Source organism: Lycium ferocissimum, chromosome 11, assembly GCF_029784015.1.
Source record: "Lycium ferocissimum isolate CSIRO_LF1 chromosome 11, AGI_CSIRO_Lferr_CH_V1, whole genome shotgun sequence".
NCBI classification, from domain to species: Eukaryota; Viridiplantae; Streptophyta; class Magnoliopsida; order Solanales; family Solanaceae; genus Lycium; species Lycium ferocissimum.
In genome coordinates, this window is record NC_081352.1 from 42,923,008 (window position 1) to 42,943,089 (window position 20,082).

The 20,082-nt window shown below is 34.4% G+C and overlaps 2 protein-coding genes across 2 annotated transcripts; one reads left to right on the forward strand and one right to left on the reverse strand.

Annotated features, from left to right (window-relative positions):
- The first annotated feature begins 2,598 nt into the window (after positions 1–2,598).
- On the forward strand, positions 2,599–3,568 carry LOC132036593 (protein EPIDERMAL PATTERNING FACTOR 1). Its single transcript, XM_059426961.1, has one exon. It carries the CDS (start codon positions 3,264–3,266, stop codon positions 3,537–3,539), a length of 276 nt encoding a protein of 91 aa, XP_059282944.1. The 5' UTR covers positions 2,599–3,263; the 3' UTR covers positions 3,540–3,568.
- Positions 3,569–9,664: 6,096 nt separating this feature from the next.
- Positions 9,665–13,412, reverse strand: LOC132035898 (uncharacterized). Its single transcript, XM_059426052.1, has 6 exons — positions 12,464–13,412; positions 12,142–12,362; positions 11,580–11,787; positions 10,884–10,969; positions 10,520–10,611; positions 9,665–10,389 (listed from the first exon to the last, which is right to left on the reverse strand). Exons 1-6 carry the CDS (start codon positions 12,557–12,559, stop codon positions 10,148–10,150), a joined length of 945 nt encoding a protein of 314 aa, XP_059282035.1. The 5' UTR covers positions 12,560–13,412; the 3' UTR covers positions 9,665–10,147.
- Between the last annotated feature and the right edge of the window lie 6,670 nt (positions 13,413–20,082).

Sequence of the window (20,082 nt, forward strand, 5' to 3'; positions counted from 1 at the left end):
GAACACGTGCAGTGAATTTAACAGCTTACTGGACCAATTGGAGGGATTGGCTACTGGAGAGGAGCCAGATGCGCAGTTTGGATTGGTGAAAAAAGTAAGACTCGTATGAAACTTTTAAAAGGAGTAGTTTTTACGATAAGAATAGTTCAGTGAGAGTAATAAATACATCACGTGCAGTAGAAACATTTTTCTGTATTTTTTTTTTTTCTAATTATCTGAATCATTGATTGTTAACCGGAAAAAAAGCATTTATGGCAGTCACATTAGTTTGGCCTAATATCACCACTTTACTATGTTGCATTTCATACTAGTTTGAATACATATTTCACATTATCAACATAGTAAAGTGTTGTTAAGGATAACTACCTATAATCAGTGAAACTTATAACTTATAACTTGAAAAAAGGTAGAAATAAGGTAACTAATCTTCTATAGCTGGTATATTCCACCGTATGTGTAAGTTTCTAGTTGCACGGTCACTTATTATTTTTATCAGATTATTAATTATAATATTTATTAAGATGTGAAGTTAAGTGATATATATTAATGATGTAAAAATTAACCGGTTACACCGGATTATTATTTTCACTACAAGAAAGTAAAGTACAGAAATGGTAACAACTCTTTGGCAACAAAAATAATATTGTTGGTAAAATTTAATATTTAGCAACAACTTAATTTTATTGTTGGCATATATGTTGAAACTTTTAAAATTGAACTTTTTTTGGTTTCCAAACAATTTAATTTTGTTTGTCATACATTGACTATTGTTGCAAAAAGTACTTTTGGTAATAACAAAAAAGTTGTTGCACGTCGTTGCAATAACAGCCGAAGAAAAAACTTTATGCAACAACGAAAAAATGTTGTTACCAAAAATACTTTTTGCAACATGGTCAATACCATCAACAAAAAATTTTGTTGGCAAATTTCTTTTTTCTTATAGTGTTTATTTTTCAAGTTACTAAAGAGCCTGTTTGGATGGACTTAAAAAAAGCAGCTTATAAGCAAAAAAAAAAATAAGTTGGTGTAGTCCAACTTATTTTTTTTGGCTTATGTTCGTTTTTCACTATAATTTCTTTAGATAAGTTAAGCCAAATAAACCCAATTAGTTTTTTGGGCTTATTTTAAGCAAAAATGGCTTTAAATTTAAAAAGTCAAATACTTTCAAAAAATTTGAAAACCAACTTATAAGCCAATCCAAACGGGCTCTAAATCAAACTTGCTATGAAATATATATCACCTAACTTACCATCCCCGACACCTATTGATTTAATGTTGATGCTTTAATTAATTTTTTATTTAGCATAAAAGAGAGATCAACTTTTATGCAATGTTGATGCTTTAATTAATTTTTTATTTAGCATAATTTACACTAACATGAGCCTAGAAGCTAGACTAAGCAGGCTAAGCCACGTTTAAGCCTAGCCCCGCTAAGTCTAGCCATGCCAAGCTCCACTAAGCCCCGCTAAGCCTAGCCACGCCAAGCCACTTAAAGCCCCTCTAAGCCGCGCTAAGCTCTGCTAAGCCTAGCCCGCCAAGCTCTTGCTAAGCCACTTTAAGCCCCGCTATGTTAGGCCCCTCCAACGTAGCCTGATGCCACCCATTACGGCCAATAAAATTCCTTGGTGATACTATTTCTGTTGTTAGCTTATGATATTAGACATTGTTCCACATTGCTACTCCGTTTGACACTTCTATTGGGTGCAAAAATGGTCTAAATTAGCTCATAAGATAGGTAAAATCAACTACCATCCATGACACCTATTGAAGGAGAGAGATCAATGCAAATACGGATGCTCTAAATAATTTTTTATTTTGCATAAATTACAATATCATGAAGCTAAGCTACACTAAGCTAAGCCTCATTAAGCTCCGCCAAGCCTAGCCACGCCAAAAATCTAGATACCAAAAATGTATAGAATTTAAATCTTACTCTCTGTCCCAATTTACGTGACATTTTTCATTTTTTGAGATTCAAACTATGTAAACTTTGACCAATAATTTAAAATGTATCTTTTCATCATATATACATGAGAAAAATTGCAACTTATGGTACTTTTGATATAATTTTTGAATAACTATTTTAGTTTTAATATATTAAGTGGATCCTATCCAATTCAGTTTAAAAAATTAGTCAAATTGACTCTCATGAAGCAAAAAGGTGTCACAAAAATTGATAGGGGGAGTAATAGATTTACCTGTATTGACCTATTTAAGGAATAACCTGATTGAGTAATTATGTTTTATGGACACTGTGAGTGCATAACTTAACTCCAGTAGAATTTACTAATGCACTGCGCATTTAAAGCAGACTGGCAGTTCCATGCATGGCAAGCCAATTCCAGTAAGTCTCCATTGAAACTTTCACGAAAAATAAGCTCCTCAGTAAATTTTAATAATCACCATAGTTCCTCAATGTGTGTGAACTGTGAAAAGGCAAATACAATCACCATATGTCCATATCTCACAAGGTTCAAGCCCTGTTCATCACTGTAACTCTGCCTCTTTCATGTGACCTCTTTTGTTATCACTCACACTCTTGCCTGTGACTTGCTTCAATTCTACCTTTCTTTTGCTACCCTTTTAAATATCCATGCATTTCTTCCAGTTTTTTATTCAACATAACCAATTAAACTTGTTTTCTACCATATCAACAAGCTAAGAAGCGGATCACAAAGCTAAGAGGAAAGAAGAAAAAGAAAAAAGGAAGATTAAAGCCAATGAAGGGTTGTGTGTGCACCGCAACTATTCTCATTCTTCTTGTCTTTTTCCCAGTTTTCATCCATGCCCGACATATTCGCAAGCTACACTCACGTATGGCTTACTTCTTTTCTCTCTTAATACATTAGTTTTCGAGGCGAATTTAATTTATGTGCACTGACATTGTAGTAATTGATTTTTTCACAATCGACGCATTTTAACTTGTTGTAATAGGTCATTACTTTAATTTCTATATAACCAAAGATTTAAATTCTGTGCCCCAACCACACTATCAAATCAAGCTGACTTACAAAAACTAGTAACTATTGATAAAACACGTAATAATGTAAACCTGAAAAATAAAGTAATAGCATGTTATTTGCATTGTATGTGCATATAACCTAAATCCATTACGAAATTAGACTTGGTATAAGAGTTACTGGTTGTTGTAGGTCATCTAGTTTACAAAAATTATACACTGTCAGTGCATAAACAGTTAATTAACTTCCAAATAGGATAACTTAGTGCTTATGATGTTGAATTTTTTGATATGTAATTAGCAGATGCAGAGCAATCACCCTGTGAGCCCAGACAGAAAAAAGGCCGTGGTGAAGCCAGAAATGAACTTGGAATTAAGAAGGGGAACAGTACGCAAAAGAGCAGCAGATACATTACAAATAGCAGGGTCAAGTTTGCCAGATTGTTCACATTCATGTGGATCTTGTACACCTTGTAGATTAGTCATGGTTAGCTTTGTTTGTTCATCATTTGAAGAAGCTGAGACTTGTCCCATGGCTTACAAATGTATGTGCCATAACAAGTCATATCCTGTTCCTTGATGACAAAAATAAACTACTTAATTACCATACAGTGTTTCTCAACATATTTTTGTTTCTTACTCTTAAATTAGTTTGCCATTAGAACTTACTTTCATTTGTACTTCTTTTACACATAAATAGGCAACATTCTTATGTGTATTCGAACAGACTTACAAGTAATATTTTGTGTATTGAGTTAGTTTGACATTTTTTATGTTCTTTAATATCTTTGGTGATATTTATTTAGAAGCGATTCAAACTTTAAATATATCGTTTGGACAAGACACAATATTTGTGAAAATGTGCTAGGTCATCCAATCTTTAAAGGATACATCTATTGTGAAGTCTGCCCTTTCCTAGCACACCTCAAACTCCATCTCTTCTTTTATTATTAATTTTTGCGACTTGGTTGTTGATTAAATATTCTTGTGTAGCTTTACCATCTCTAATATTAATGAGCCTCAAATCCAAAGTTTTAATAACAATCGATGATGGATTGCATTTGATTTGCTTCCATACAAAACTTCTGCAAACTTTGTGTTATAGGATCCATTGATGCCAAAAGTTCGATTTTAGATTGCTAACATTAGGATATAACGGTCTTTTCTTATCACAGCTTACTTGAAATTTTTTCGATTACGATAATTGGTGTGTATTTTTCAAGAAATACATGTTTAGCAAATTTTTGACATCCGACTTTACTCTTAAGTCAACACTATTTCACTTTTCAGGCCCATCTTGGTTTAGGAGCATAGAGCCCAATCCAATATCCCAATTCAAATTTCTAATGGATCAATTCAACGGAAATCAAGAGGGCCCATGTACATCTTTTTTTTTTTTCGTGGATTGGCCTTCAAAGGCGTCAGTCCTTAATTTTTGCCCCTTAAATTGCTGGTCTTTAATTTTTGTCTTTCGCTTAAAAAAGTGGCCTAAAATACCTCCAGGCTTTGGGTTCGAACCTCCGATCAGTTAAAAAAAAAAAATCGCAAGGCAAGGCTTCACGATACCTCTGCCTTTAAGGCAAAAGTTTGCCTTGTGAAATTTTGAAATTTTATTTTACTATGCTGGAATTCTACATAAGTTAGGCCTTCCAAATAGGCCTAATTTTGCTACTCCTCCGTCCCAATTTGTTTGAGACTTTTCGCTTTTCGAGAGTCAAACTTCTTAATTTTGACTGTGTGTTTGAACATAGAAACTTTAAATTCTTCAAAATAAAATTTACATATTTGAAAACTACGTAAAAAAGTATTATAAGTCACCATAATTAAAATGTTTAAAAGACATAAAAAAATTACGGTCAAAGAACAACTCGTTTGACTCTCGAAAAAAAAAAGTGTCAAACAAATTGGGACAGAGGGAGTACGAAATTCTGCCTTGCGATTTTTTATTTTTTATTTTTACTGAGCCAGGGTTCGAACCCAGAACCTCTGGGTATTTAGGTGAAGAACAAAAATTAGAAACCAACAATTTGAGGAGTAAAAATTAAAGACCACTCTAGAATAAGGGCAATCGTGCAAATTGCCCCATGTACATATGTCATCGTAAAAAGGGATCTATACACCAATAACCAGCTTGATTTACTACAGTCAAAAGTCAAACCTCTCTATAATTGTCATTCGTTATAATAATATTTTACTATAACGGCCTGATTTTCTCCAGAACCGATTTTTCATGTTATATTTTACTTCTCTATAACATCATTCTACCTATAATAGCAGTGGCATTCATTATAGCGGCAGGCTCTTTGTAAAATTACTTATCTATAACAATCATACTCAAATATTGTGTAATAATATTTTATAACAAATATATTATGTATAAAATATTAAAATTATTATGGTAATCACCAAGTAAAAGCTATTAAATTCTTTTTTGCTGAAAATTTGGACAAAAATCTCCGTCAATTCATACGTTATATTAGCACTGATATGATACCAATGGGCACCACTCCTTCAAGGCCCTTCACTCGTAGCCAAGCCAAGGAGCTCCAAGACTTGCAAGTGATGTTCATGAAGAGCGGGGCATTGGAGGCGCTTGAAGAACACCTCTCAAGAGTGTACAACGTGTGGATGATTGCTTGGGAGGAAGTTGAAGATGAAGGCATAAGAATGGAAGCCACAAAAAGTGGTTAGAAGTGCAAACGGCCAAAGAAGAGCCAATGTTGGCTATTTTCGGCCAACTTGTGGCTAGTTTTGCTAAAGGTCACTTTTGGCCCTTAGTTGTAAAAGGCAAGACTATATATAGTTGTCTTAGTCATTTCATTAGTTTTTAGCTTGATTATTGAAGAAAAACCTCTTATGAGTGATAGTTTGTTTAGTTAGTTAATTAGAAATTATTTTAGTGATTAGTTGTGTGGATCTTTGGTTGGTAATCCAAAACTTTTGTCCTTGATTTTCTACATTGAATTGCTCATTTGTGGATTCATTGGGTCTTCATTGTTGACTATCAATTAGTATAGGTTCATTAGTAGGAATCAATTAGGAGGGTTTAGGTTTAATATACCTAGATTTGCCTATAATTCCTTTACTAATTGGGTCTTGCTTTATATTAACTCCTTGCATTTTAATTCCATTTTTAATTTCTAGAGTTTTCATTAGGAATCTTATCAAGCATTAAGAGACTAGAATTTACGAAACAACCTACAATTGTAAAATTCTTACGTCAAACTTGACGTATTTAAATTTTCAATTAATTTCAAAGGCATATGTTCTTTAGATTTTAATTCTTTATCGGTACAGTACAAGTGTACAACTAGTTATGAATTTATTAGTCGCTTCAATTTTTAATTAATGGAATATGAAAATCAATGGAGATTTTAAAATTAACAAGTATTTTGTTTTCGTTTGTAACATAAAAAGTATAGAAATATATATATATATATTTTTTTTGGCGTAGTTGTGTTTATAACAGCTAAATGAGATGCAAACATGAAATGCAAGTATACATACATAACAACACCTCACTATAGCAGCTATGAAATTTTCGAACAAATCTGTGCCATTACGGAGAGATTTGACTATATTACTTTTTTAGCCAGTATACATAATCATACATTGATTATATGTGGTTACACACACACACACACATATATATATATATGTTATACATTCGCCCGTTATTTTATGTTTAAGTGATTGTATGAGCTGCTATTTAGGTTAATTCTTCTAGTAAATAAACTCAAAATTGCAGAAATAGGGCTGTAAAAGGGGGTCTTGAACTTTTGTCTCTATCTAACAAAATTTTAAAACAATGATCTCAACTTAAAAAGATCCACTGGGTAAAACTTTTGATATCCACGAGGCATAAATTTTAGTTATAAATTTTAGGCATAAGTTTTAATTTTACTTATGAGGCAGAAGTTCGGGACATTTCAATAAATTATAGAGATGAATTTTTCTTAATTTATAAATGTAATAAAGAGAGGCAATCATCTCTTTTACACTTGTTTGAGTATGAGCAACATCGTATTTAATTGCGAAAATATGTCACTTGAATCTTTAATCAACCTTTAGTTTAACTCGACACGAAATGTCACCTAACACGTGATATGAAATTAATTATATCTTTTGAAACCTACCAAACTTTGTACAATTGCATCTCACCTTATCCAAATCTTCCTTTTAAGTAACTATTAAAATTTTGAGAAAACTATCAAAATTTACCTAAGGTTTCTAATGCGTTGCACTTCCAAATTACCTTTTATGAGGAAACGGTAAAGCAGTATATGATGATGATGATCAGCCACAAGTATAGGAAAGTTCATGATGGTGGTGCCACAGCTCAAAGTCGCATGTTCCCATTGACACCACAAGCCCAAGTGAGATTATTTATTGATAAAAAGGGTGTGGCCAATGAAATTAGTTGAGATGATTTTTTTTCAGTTATAAAATGAAGATTATTATCTACATTCAAGGGTATGGTGATCAATGAAATGGGTTAAGAACCATGAGGTTTCCCCTTAAATCTTAGCAGAGGTGAAAATTTTAGGTGATTTCTTCCAAGCTTTAGCGGTCAGAGTTACCCAGTATCTATATTGATTCCAGTGGAGTTAATCGAGGTACGCGCAAGCTGCGTGGACACCACAGTTATAAAAGAATTGATTATCTCTATGTTTGAGCTTGTCCAATCATCAAGCACTAAATCAAATAATCCACCGCCAATAGATTGGATCATCATAATCCCATACTAGAAAATCCTAACTCTCCTTAATGCATTCATTTCATTGGTTCTCAAATTGGATCATACAATTCATTTATTCCTTAGTTGTTTGTTGCACAACATGAGTTGAATTTGAATAAGTGCCATGTCCTATACAACCAATGTGGGCATGACTTCTTGACTTAATTGACTATAAAAATAAGCAAAATACCCCATGTATAGCTAGGAGTTGTTTGTTGGTGGTTGCACTCAAAATAGTCTCTTATTGTCATATGGTTAGTGGTCGTACTTTTTAGATCAACAAAATGTTCTACTCCTGAATACAATAGTGAAATCATCCTTTCTTTTTATTTTTTTTTAATAATTCTTCCTATTGGACCATTTCTAAAGTTGATGATAAGTCGGTCCCATTGCCTTGTAAAAGAAAAGGTCAAATTCAGCTAGCTGTTTAATATCTAGTGCTTGAAGAGATTGTGGAGTTGAATAGTGAAATACTGGTAGAGGTAATTTTCTAATGGACCTTTCTTGTACTCATGGTTATCAACATAGAAGTTGGGCCACTATTAAACAATTAATTGATACTTTATTCAATGTCATCTCAAGAAATTAGCTAAGAAAATCTAAGATAATGAACTGGAAGCACAATACAATGGACGGGGAGAATTGAATGAGTGGTACAAGGAGGAAACTTTTATTGGACACTTGGTTGGGAATTGTGGGTTATCTGTTCTGTTTTTGTCATTGCCAACCCCATTGCCAAATCTTAAATTATTTTTATAATTTCAATTTCTAATACTCTTTTTTTTTTTTTTTTTTTATTAAGCACCGGGTGTCCGAGTCTCTTTCAACCCCGACTAATCCCGGGGTGCACGAGTGCCCTCGAAGCGAGTTTCCCGCAAGTGCACCACGGGTAATTCGAGGTTTACGTCCGGGGCCCGTAAATTGTTTGCGCTAGATTCGAACTCGGCGCCTTGAAAGGGAGGCCCCGCGCTCGTCATTAATCCACACTGCGCCAACCCCTGAGGGTTTTTCTAATACTCTTTTATACTACTATAAGTTTTTATTTAGTAGAATTATTATTTAATAAAGACTAAGAATTGATGTTCAAAATAAATTAAATAACTAAATATTCCCTCTTCTTTTTGTACACACAATCATGAGAGAAAACATCATTATAGATACGGTACATTGCATTATGGATGAATTTCTTCCTAATATCATCTGATCTTTTGTCCAATTTTTTTTTTCTTTCATTTAGTATTGAAGTTTTTTCTAGCAGAAACTTATCTAATAATATATTGATTTGTTAAATCATAGGTGCTACTTTTAACTTATAACTCACAAAAATGACAATTTATTATTCAATTCCTTCACCAGAAAAATGTTCTAATCATTCTAGGTATAATCAAGGGAAGAAACAAAAAGATTGGGGGAAAATAAAAGAGTTAATCAGTTTGTAAAAATACGGAGTACCCTTAAGAAATTTGGTTAATTACATTAGTTAAAGAGTAATTTAACTACGTTACCCTTCATCTTTGTCTTGAAAAAAATATTACCTCGTTAATATACAACTCCTATATTCCTAGCAAATGTAAATAATACGTTGAAAAGACTTCTAGAATGTTTTTCACGCAATATATTGGAGCAAAAGTAAGTTTGGAAAAGAAGAAATTATACTTCTTAGATTTTTTTTTTTTAAAATAACGCATATTTTAAACTATTTTTAAGATAAGATGACTAAATACAGAAAGTCCATTAGACTGGGCCAACAGATTTAGTGCTGGTTTCCCAGACCTTGCAAAATTTTAAGAAAATGACACATAATTATGGCAATGACATGAGGTCCACACAATTGCCGTGGCTTCTTGTGTAACAAAAATGGACCCACCTCTATTCGTGTTTTTAGACTTTCTGAGACCTCCATAAAATCAATAACCAAACTCATCCACTACCCACAAGCAGAAATGATTATTAAAGATGATTCAATGTGAACACAACAACTCTTTTTTTGCTATTCAACTAGCATTATCCACTTGTGCTGGAATTAACTGTTCAAAGATCAACTATTTACATGAAAATATTACAAGGAAAAGCACAAAAGAAACACCAAAAAGGCACCTCAGAGAATTTATACAAAAGATGGAGCAAATTGCACAAGCGTGCAAGAATTGCTCACAAAGTGCTAGGGGTCATCATAGTCATGTCAATTAGTCCCTATACAAAAACAAGTCACAGAAATCTCAAAGCTTAAGGCACTAAGACACAGGAAAAATCCTCAGTTTAGGATTTTAGGAGAACATCACGTAAAAGACTAACGCCTTTATAAGGAGAATCGAACCTTTCAGTTCTAAGGCTGTTCATGCTAACAAAAGCAACAAACCAAAACACCTCAGAAACTTAAGAAAAAGGAACTCCAGTACTCAGCCCCATTGGTGGGGTTTAAAGTGCAACTTCATGATCATTTGAAATAGTCAGCCACGACGAATACCCATGAAATAATTAAAGTCGTGGTGCTGGACACCCAACTGCTTTAGCCAAGAATCTGCTGCACTAAAAAGTGATGAAAGCCTCTCTTGGTCCCTTCCACTCCTGTTCGAAAGCCACACATCCCCTTGCATCTTGTAAGTGCCTAAACCGAAAGGTGAAAGAGGGATATTTTCTCCTTCCTTTCTCTTCCGTTTACCATTCTCCATGTCGTCTTCAAGGTCCATATCTGCACCATTAGACCAAAAGGTTGGTGTAAAATATTCTGTACGGTCAGCACTCATTCCCTCGTAAGATCAGAGGATAAAAAGGGAAAAGCAACGGTGAATTTGAAGTACAAAAGACAGATCGAATAATACCTTGAAAAGAAGAAGAAAGGGTGTGGAAAGTGAGAAAGCATGTTGACAAGTCCTTAATGGTTCTTCCCATAGGAATGTGATATATCGGATACCTGTAATGTTCAGATCAAAAGGGTTAGTGACAAAGTTCCTTCTTTTATTCCCCTTCTCAAAGTTTGCTGGTGGCAAACAAGCAAGTCAGCAATACCAAAAGGATGCAGGATCAACTTAGGTGTCATGAAACTTAAAAACAAGATCCAATTGAACACCGATCATAAGTACTTAAAAACACTTTTACGAGCATAAATTTCATTAACTTGACAAGATCATCAGGTCCATGATCATAAGGGCACAGAAAGAGATAGCAGGGAGAGAGATGGCATACCAAGCAACAGACATCCAACTAGCTGGTGAAAGATCTACACTTCTCAATGACATTAGTCCAGGGTATCTTTCAGCAAAGCCACTAATCTGCAAGCAAATTGAATTAGATTTTTCAGTCAAATAACTTGTAAAACAAAGCAATATATACTAAAAATTCACACATGTGTCACGTGGAATCTGATATATCTATTCAAACAAAGAATCATTCAATAACTCCAATGCATAAAGAAAATGCTTCTGATTCTGTCTGAGTTGCATAAACAAATATGAGTGGGTGATTAAATCACACATAATCCACAACTTAGGCTTGAAAACATAATAAAGAACAATACAGATATGTCAACAACGATTATAGTGGGGGTAAAAGCATAAAATGACTGTAGATATGCGTTTACAAATCACAAGGAAAGATACATAAACATATTCCAGTGAGTCCATTCCTTCTAAACTGAAGCTCATAAAAGGGAGGTCAAAAACAGAGGAAACCAGAGATAGAATAGAAGAAATAAGAAATATACAACTAATCTTATCTGATTCTATCTACCGCATACATTTCCTACAGCACTAGCTACAAGTACAAATTTTGGGTCAAAAGAAGACTTTCACAAGTGGAAAATAGAAGCAAAAGTACAACAACAAAAAAAAAAAAAGGTGCAAAAATTCAGGGTAGCTTCTTGATCAGGGTAAATGAGGATACCTTGTCCATCAAAGGGACTCTTCCATAAGGAGTTGATCTCTCAAAGTACTGAAAATAAAGATAACCCAATCTATCATTCATCTGCCATAGACTATCACCTTCCTCAGATGAACATCCATCCCATCTTGAAAGCTTCTCACTTTCACTCTCATCACTAAACGAATCGCTAAACGAATCCCTCGTCTCGCAAACACTCTCCATCTCTTCCCTACAAAAAAAATCAAAAATGTAGTTGCTAATAAGCAATTAACAAACTTAACAAATTATCTAACTTTAGGGTAGGGGCAGAGCTGTATAATCAGGTTAAAACTATATTTTATGTATATAGTAGATGTTGAATCTTTGACTTATGTGTATTTACTTCTTATATTTTGAACCCTTTTAGTGAAAATCCCGACTCCGCATAATTACCAACATAAACAACAATTCATTTAGCCGTTTAGATTCACAAAAACATAATTTGACCCGCTCAACTTGTCACACAAGCAATATGTTGTTACTCTTCTTATGATCAAATTGAGATACCAAATAAAATGTAGGACCAAGAGAATTTTAATTTTACCTGAGGAAATTAACAGATGATCTGCTGATAAAGATTTGAATAGCAGAAAGATAAGGCACATAATATTGGACTAATGTTTCTCCTGTATTTGTTTTAATAGGAACTCCAGCACCATAAGCACTCCATTCATCATAACAATTCCAAAGATCACTTAAAGTGAAATATTCAACTTTTTCTCTTTCCCATGGATGCCATAGCCTATTAAGATTTCTCATCTCACTCTGCACATAACAGAAATGAATTGAAGAAAAATCATATAACAAATCACATTCTTGAAATTAAAATAAAAACATAACAGAAATGAAATTGAAGAAAATAATACCTGTGGTAGAAATTGTGAAGAGACTAATGGTGTGGTGCATTCCAAGAAGCAATCAAGATTTGAATTTGATTGCAATGACCCCTTTTCCATTGACATGATTATTATAATTCAAAAAAAAACAAAAGAGAGAGAAAAAGATACACAAACTAATTCTCTCTCTGAATAAACTCTGTGAAAAAAGTGGATAACCAAAAGAAACAGAGGAGAAATGAAAACACAAACACAAAGTAGAAATGGAAATGAGGAAAAAAAAGAGAGAGAAAGAAAGAGAGAAAATGACGGGATTGTATTAAGGGAGAATATAACTCGGTCGATACTATATAGAAGGTGAAAATATATATACTATAATCAAGAAAACTATTTTTTGACGTTTGGACAACTACTTATTATTATAAGGAAACTAAAAAAACGAAAAAGGGAAGACAAAAAGTCTTCTTGTTTCTAGTTTTTTCCGGTCACCGCAAACCAATGAATCCGGCTTAATTTTCTCTCTAACAGTCAACACACAAAATCTAGTAAAGTTACAATTTTTCTTTTCATTAAACTTAAAGAAAACACAAACCCAAGAGAGAAAAAAGAGACTTGTCTTTAAATTCAAATGAAAATATAACCGACCCTCAAAGCAAAAAAAAAAACAAACAAACAAACAGAGTACAGTACACAACAAGTGCTTATGCCTTGTTAGTTTTTTTTTCTCTCTGGAAAATGACGTGCTCTGCAAACACAAAAAGGTATAACAGAAACAAAGAAATGAAAACAAACACACAAATTAAAGTAGCCGAGAGTTTGGCGTAATATGTGAGAGATAAAGATAGCAAAATGTGGAGAAAAGTTTATTTGAAGACGTTTTTGTGGGTTCACGCGAAGAAACCAAGCTTCTTTCTTTCTTTCAATTTTGTGCTGTTACAAATATTTTGAGAAGTGATGAACAAGTGGAAGCTTTATGTAAACCTGAAAAAATTATGGGGTTTATATTTTACTCCATCCTTCCGTCTCAATTTAAGTGTCTTACTCTTTGTCTCTACCAAAAAAAGTTAGTAACTTTTGATAAGTTTTAGATTCTCTTGTCTTTTTACAATTTTAATAGAAAAAAATGGCTTTTTTCAGATCTCTTATGTATTTTTTTAGATTTCTTATGGATAAAAAAGAAAATATTTTGTAAAAGAATTATAAACAAAACAAAAAAATTGTAATCGGCTAAAAATCCATTTCTTCAGATTTGAAAGACTACACATATACACATATATTTTATTTAAGATCACAAGATTTAAAAGTCTCTCTTCATTTTTTAAATTTTATATTCAGTTAAATTAAGATACTTAAATTGAGACGGAGGGAATAATGATTTTTATTTTGGAAGGGTGTGTGTGGGAGCAGGCGAGGGGGTGGGGGTTGGCTGTAGATATGACCTTGTCTTAACGGAATTCCATGGTTTCTGATAAAAAAGGAATCAACTTTCTTGATAAATCAACACATATTTGGATACTATATTACCACTATCCAAGTATAAAACCAATTTACTAGTCATAATTTTTTATAATGATTTCTTATTACTCCATAATTGATTTGAATTAAATTTTGTAAGCTTGCTCCCAGATTTTTGGTGAACTGTTGAACTTGACTGGAATAAGAACAAGACTGTGTGTATGTGAGGGGGAGATTAGTAGTAGTTGGGTATAATTAAGTGGAATATCTAACATTAAATGACTTTAGATGTCTCTTTCACGATTTTTCTTTGGGACAATTGAACTTTTGATTCTCAGTTATTGATAATTTTTTATTTTAGTCCTTATAATAAATGGTTTAGCATGTATAACTTTCAACTAAGTGCAATATATACTTTTGATCCCATGCTTGTAAATTTACATAAATTTAATGAATTATTCCATCTGTTATGTTAACTTTATCTTTTTACTCTATATTTTGATGATAATTAGTTAAAAAAGTAATCCAAATATAAGATATTTCCATTATAAATGGATCAAATCCATTATAAATGGATCAAAACCACCTCTTTGACAAAAGATAAATGTCAAATGTGTTTTACTAAATATCATAAGAACAAAAATTATAATTCATCAATAAATAGAGGACAAAAAGTGTTATTGTGTCTATTTTTTTTTTTTTCACATGTCACTTTATGGTCTATTAAAGGAAGATGTGTTTATTACTAAGAATTTTGAACAATGAGGAACCTAAAATCTCTAATCAGTGGCTGTGATCTCTTTCGTACTTTCTTTTTGTGGTAATTAAGTTATTTTATTAATCACCAAATATGAGCATTACAAACCGCAACCAAGTTACAACTCAACTAGCTGTCCATATTTACCTAAAACAACATAAAACCATGGCCTCCTTAACAAAACAGGAGCCTACAACCAAGAATACAAATTTAATAAACTCTCATGCCTACCAGCTCTAGAAGGGATATAGTTGTAGTAAGATTCTAATACCAGGTGAGGCCCAAATATTGCATGTGTAAGCAACTTCCTTAGCTAAGTCTTCAATTGTCCTGCTCTTCTTCTAAAAAACTCTTTGGTTTCTTTCCATCCAAATAGCATTAATGACCTCTACATACACCATTTTGAAAATGTGAGCTGTTTGTGATCGACCTTTAGCATTATTGATGCTCCAAGTCATATGCATCTCCCCGTTTGTAGCACTGTATGGTTGTCTCTTCAGCCAAGTGAGGACTCTTTGCCATAAAGCTCTTGCATAAGGGCATAATACAAACAAGTGTTCATTAGTTTCAATAAAAGCTTGACAGAATACACATTCATGCTCAATATCCAATCCCCACTCTACTAGTTTGTCGCTAGTAAGAAGTATGGACTGTAGTTAAAGCCACATAGTGAAGATATTTGGCCCTGGCATCATTTTTGAACATTTGGCATTTCCAAGCTACTCTAGGGGATGGAACAAGTAGCTGTAGATAGATTTGTCTGATGATACTCTTACCTCCCAGTGTAGGTTGTGTCAATTCAATTTGGACCAGGTCAATTTTGCCCAAAATTTCCTCTATATATAGGATCAATTTAGGTCTTATTTTGAGAACACAAGAGTGAATTCATAGCAGCCATATAGAGAGAAAAAACGTGAGAGAGCAAAGAATTTTCGTCAGAAATTTTTCTGCTTCTGACAATCCGCTTTAAATTGCGTTTCCCGATTCGTTAACCGTTGGATCGTGCTGAAATTTGAACTGCGGGTTCTCAATATCTGGTTCTTCAATTTCAACGGTGGAGATCGGATTTTGTGGTCTGTAGCTCCATTTTTCGAGTATGAACAGTAGCTCGTTTTGGGGGTGATTTCTCTTCTTTCTTCGCTAGTTTTGGTGTTATCTTTTATATATTGTTGCTCCGTGCTTGGCTTTGTTATTGTAGCCATTTGAAAAACATTGTTGTAACTCTTGTTGTTTATAGTGGAGCTTTTGTGGGCTGGAGGTCCCGTGGATGTTTCCTCTTCACCTTGAAGGGGTTTTACCACGTAAATTTGGTGTCTCTTTTACGATTGATTTATTTTTGCTTGCTTTGCTATTTATTATTGGTATAGGCTGCACGGATTTCCATTTGTGCTAGTGTTTATTGTCTTCTCTTGGTTCAAATAGTGTGAGAAGTTTCGACTTGGGTATTTCTTGCATTGTTACGCGTCGTGCAATTTGGTTATTGCTTGTTTCTTCCCAACAAAGTGGTATCAGAGCTTGTGGTTGTATTTGATTGTGTTGATTGTCTATTTGAATGATGGAGGCAAATATGAGCAAGATGGTTTATTTAAATGGCAGTAATTATCATATTTGAAAAAACAAGATGAAAGATCTTCTATTTGTCAAGAAGTTGCATTTACCTGTGTTCGCTTCTAAGAAACCCGAGTCTATTGAAGATGAGGATTGAGAATTTAAGCACTTATAGGTTTGTGGCTATATTAAGCAATGGGTTGAAGATAATATTCGAGATCATATTGTGAATGAGACAAATGCTAAAAGCTTGTGGGAAAAGCTCGAGACACTTTATCTTGTCAAGACGCTGGCAATAATAAGTTGTTCTATTGAAACAATTAATGAATATTAGATACAAAGAGGCAATCCTATTTACGATCATATCAATGATTTTCGGGGGTGTCCTTGATCAGTATACGGAATGGGTATCAAGTTTGATGAAGAAATACGAGGACTTTGGCTTCTTAATACTCTGCCGACTCTTAGGAAACTCTTTGAGTTTCTTTGACTAATTACTCCCAGTAATGGTGTAACTATGGAATATGCTAAGAGTGGTGTTTTGAATGAAGATATGAGAAGAAGATCTCAAGCTTCGTCTTCTGAACTTCAAACTCCGATGTTTTGGTTGCGAGAAGACGGAGAAGTAACCGGAGGTCGAATGACGAGGCAAAAGTAGAAGCAAGTCAAGATCCTCCAGGTACAAGAATCTTCCATGTGACTATTGTCACTTGAAAGAGCACATCAAGAAACATTGCTACAAGTTTAAGAGAGAGAGACCCGGAAAAGGCAAAAGAAAGAATGCGATAATGAAAATCATGTTCTTTGTTGTTCTTTGAAAATGATCTTCTTGTTGCTTGTGGTAAAAATAATATCAATCTTGTTTGTGATGAGTCTACCTGGTTTGTGGATTCAGGTGCCACTTCTCATGTCACACCAAAGAAGGAATTATTTTCTTCTTATACTCTGGGTAATTTTGAAAATTTACGAATGGGCAATGATAGTGAGGTTGAGGTACTTGGTATTGGCACGGTTGCTTGAAAAGTAAGAACGGTTCGAGGTTGGTTCTTAACAATGTCAAGCATGCTCTAGATGTTCGTCTAAATTTAATTTTACGTAGGAAAGCTTGATGATGATGGTTATGATCAAACCATTGGTGGTGGCCAGTGGAAGCTTCTTAAAGGTTCAATGGTTGTGGTTCGAGGTTACATGATGTCTGACTTGTACTTATTTCAGGGCTCCATTTGTGGTGACTCAGTAAATTTGGTGGAGAATGATACTTCATCGAGTATGGCATAGAAAGGTGAGTCGTATGAGCGAGAAGGGGATTGATAACTTGGCTAAGAAGAATTTGCTTTTACCGGAGTGAAACAAGCAAAGTTAAAGAGATGTGTTCATTGCTTAAACGAAACGAGAAAGAGTTTCTTTTCACGGTCATTCGCCTTCAAGAAAGCTGGATTTGCTGGAGTTGGTACATTCTTATTTGTGTGGTCTTTTTAAAGTAAGCTCTCGTGTTGGTGCACTTTACTTTGTGACTTTTATTGATGATCATTCTCGCAAACTCTGGGTATTTCCTTTGAAGTCCAACGATCAAGTACTTGATGTGTTCAAGACTTTTCGAGCCTTGGTTGAGAGACGGACGGGAAGAAACTAAAATGCATCCGCTCGGACAATGGTGGTGAATACATTGGTCCCTTTGATAATTATTGTAGACAATGCGGGTATTCGGCATCGGAAAAAAACTCCTCCAAAGACTCCTCATTAAATGGTTTAGCGAGGAGGATGAACGGAACTCTAGTTGAGAGGGTTAGTGTTTTAGCTTTCGGATGCTAAGTTGCCGCATTCATTTTGGGCAGAAGCACTTAATACTGCTGCTTATGTTATCAATTTATCTCCTACTGTTGCTTTGGATGGTGATGTCCCTAACAGAGTTTGGTTTGGTAAAGATGTCTCTTATGCTTATATGAGAGTCTTCAGGTGTAAGGCCTTTGTGCATGTTCCTAAGGATGAGAGGTCAAAGCTGGAAGTTAAAACTAGGCAGTGTATCTTCATTGGTTATAGTCAAGACGAATTTGGCTATCGTTTCTATGATGCAGTTGAGAAGAAACTTGTTAGAAGCCATGATGTTGTGTTCTTTGAAGACCAGACAATTGAAGATTTTGACAAAGGCCGAAAGTTTATTCTCGAGCAATAAGAGCTTAGTTGATGTTGATCCGCCTGTGACTATTGCACACGAAGAAAATCTTCAAAATAATGAAGATCAAGTTGATAATGAAGATAGTGATCATGTTCGAGAATGACCATGATGTTATTGATGCTCAGGTGGAAGATGATGTGGTTGGCCAGCAACCAATTGCTATTGATGTTCCAAAGAGTTCTCTCAGAAGATCTATTAGAGAGAAAGTACCTTCATCTCGTTATTCTCCCAATGAGTTTATACTCTTGACTGATGGGAGAGAACCTGAAAGTTTTTGTGAGGCCATGGATAGTGAAGAAAAAGAAAGGTGGTTTGATGCTATGCAAGATGAGATTAAATTCTTGCATGATAATCATACATTTGATCTGGTTAAGCTTCCTAGAGACAGAAAAGCTTTGAAAAACAGGTGGGCTTTTAGGGTGAAACATGAAGATGGTAACCCAGTTCCACGGTACAAGGCTAGATTGGTTGTCAAGGGCTTTAATCAGAAGAAGGGAGTTGATTTTGATGAAATCTTTTCTCCAGTTGTGAAGATGTTATCCATTCAGGTTGTTCTGGGCTTGGCTGCAAGTCTCGATTTAGAATGTTGTTGCTTGATCGCCGGGATGGCGGTTTTCTCCACATAGTCGGGAGGGGGAGAATTGTTAGGTTTTTGGGTTTTCCCTTTCTATGTGGAATTGGATTAATAAAACTCAATCCAATTAGGTTTTTGGATTTTCCCTTCCTATGTGGAATTGAATCAATAAAACTCAATCCAATTTGAACCAGGCCAATTTTGCCCAAAATTTACTCTATATATAGGATCAATTTAGGTCTTATTTTGAGAACACAAAAGTGAATTCATAGCAGCCATAGAGAGAGAAAAACGTGAGAGAGAAAGCAGATTTTCGTCCAGAAATTTTCTGCTACAGCAGTCCTCTTTAAATTGCGTTTTCCGATTTGTTAACCGTTGGATCGTGCTGAAATTTGAACTGAGGGTTCTCAACATCTGATTCTTCATTTTCAACGGTGGAGATCGAATTTTGTGGTCTGTAGCTCCATTTTTTGAGTACGAGCGGTAGCTCATTTTGGGGGTGATTTCTCTCCTTTCTTCGCTAGTTTTGGTGTTATCTTTTATGTATTGTTGCTCCGTGCTTGGCTTTGTTATTGTAGCCATTTGGAGAACATTGTTGTAACTCTTGTTATTTATAGTGGAGCTTTTGTGGGCCGGAGGTCCCGTGGATGTTTCCTCTTCACCTTGAAGGGGTTTTACCACGTAAATTTGGTGTCTCTTGCAATTGATTTATTTTTGCTTGCTTTGCTATTTTATTGTTGGTATAGCTGCTGCCTGGATTTCCATTTGTGCTAGTGTTTATTGTCTTCTCTTGGTTCAAATAGTGTGGGAAGTTTCGACTTGGGTATTTCTTCCGTTGTTACCTCGTCGTGCAATTTGGTTATTGCTCGTTTCTTCCCAACAAGTGGCTGAATTTGGTTCCACATTTTCTTGGCCTCCATGATCTTCCTAACCATCCAACAAGCCTGTTTTGGTGTATCAATATGGTCTAGTTGCTGTCCTTTTATGTAGTACATGTGCTCCCACTTTATCCACATCTTGTTTTGTTTATGAGCCAAATCCCAATATGTCTTTGCTATAGAAGCATTATTCCATAATTGGAGATTAGTAAGGCTAAGTCCCCCAACGCACTTAGAAAAGCAAACTCTGTCCCAGGCCAC

What these genes read in the sequence shown, in the direction of transcription:
- LOC132036593 (XM_059426961.1), top strand. Translation starts at nt 3,264, where the DNA reads ATGCAGAGCAATCACCCTGTGAGCCCAGACAGAAAAAAGGCCGTGGTG.
- LOC132035898 (XM_059426052.1), bottom strand. Translation starts at nt 12,559, where the DNA reads ATGTCAATGGAAAAGGGGTCATTGCAATCAAATTCAAATCTTGATTGC. An exon ending in TCATCTGTTAATTTCCTCAG is followed by an intron (nt 11,788 to 12,141) that starts GTAAAATTAAAA and finishes TTTTTTTTGTAG; the next exon opens with GGAAGAGATGGAGAGTGTTT. An exon ending in GAGTCCCTTTGATGGACAAG is followed by an intron (nt 10,970 to 11,579) that starts GTATCCTCATTT and finishes ATTTGCTTGCAG; the next exon opens with ATTAGTGGCTTTGCTGAAAG.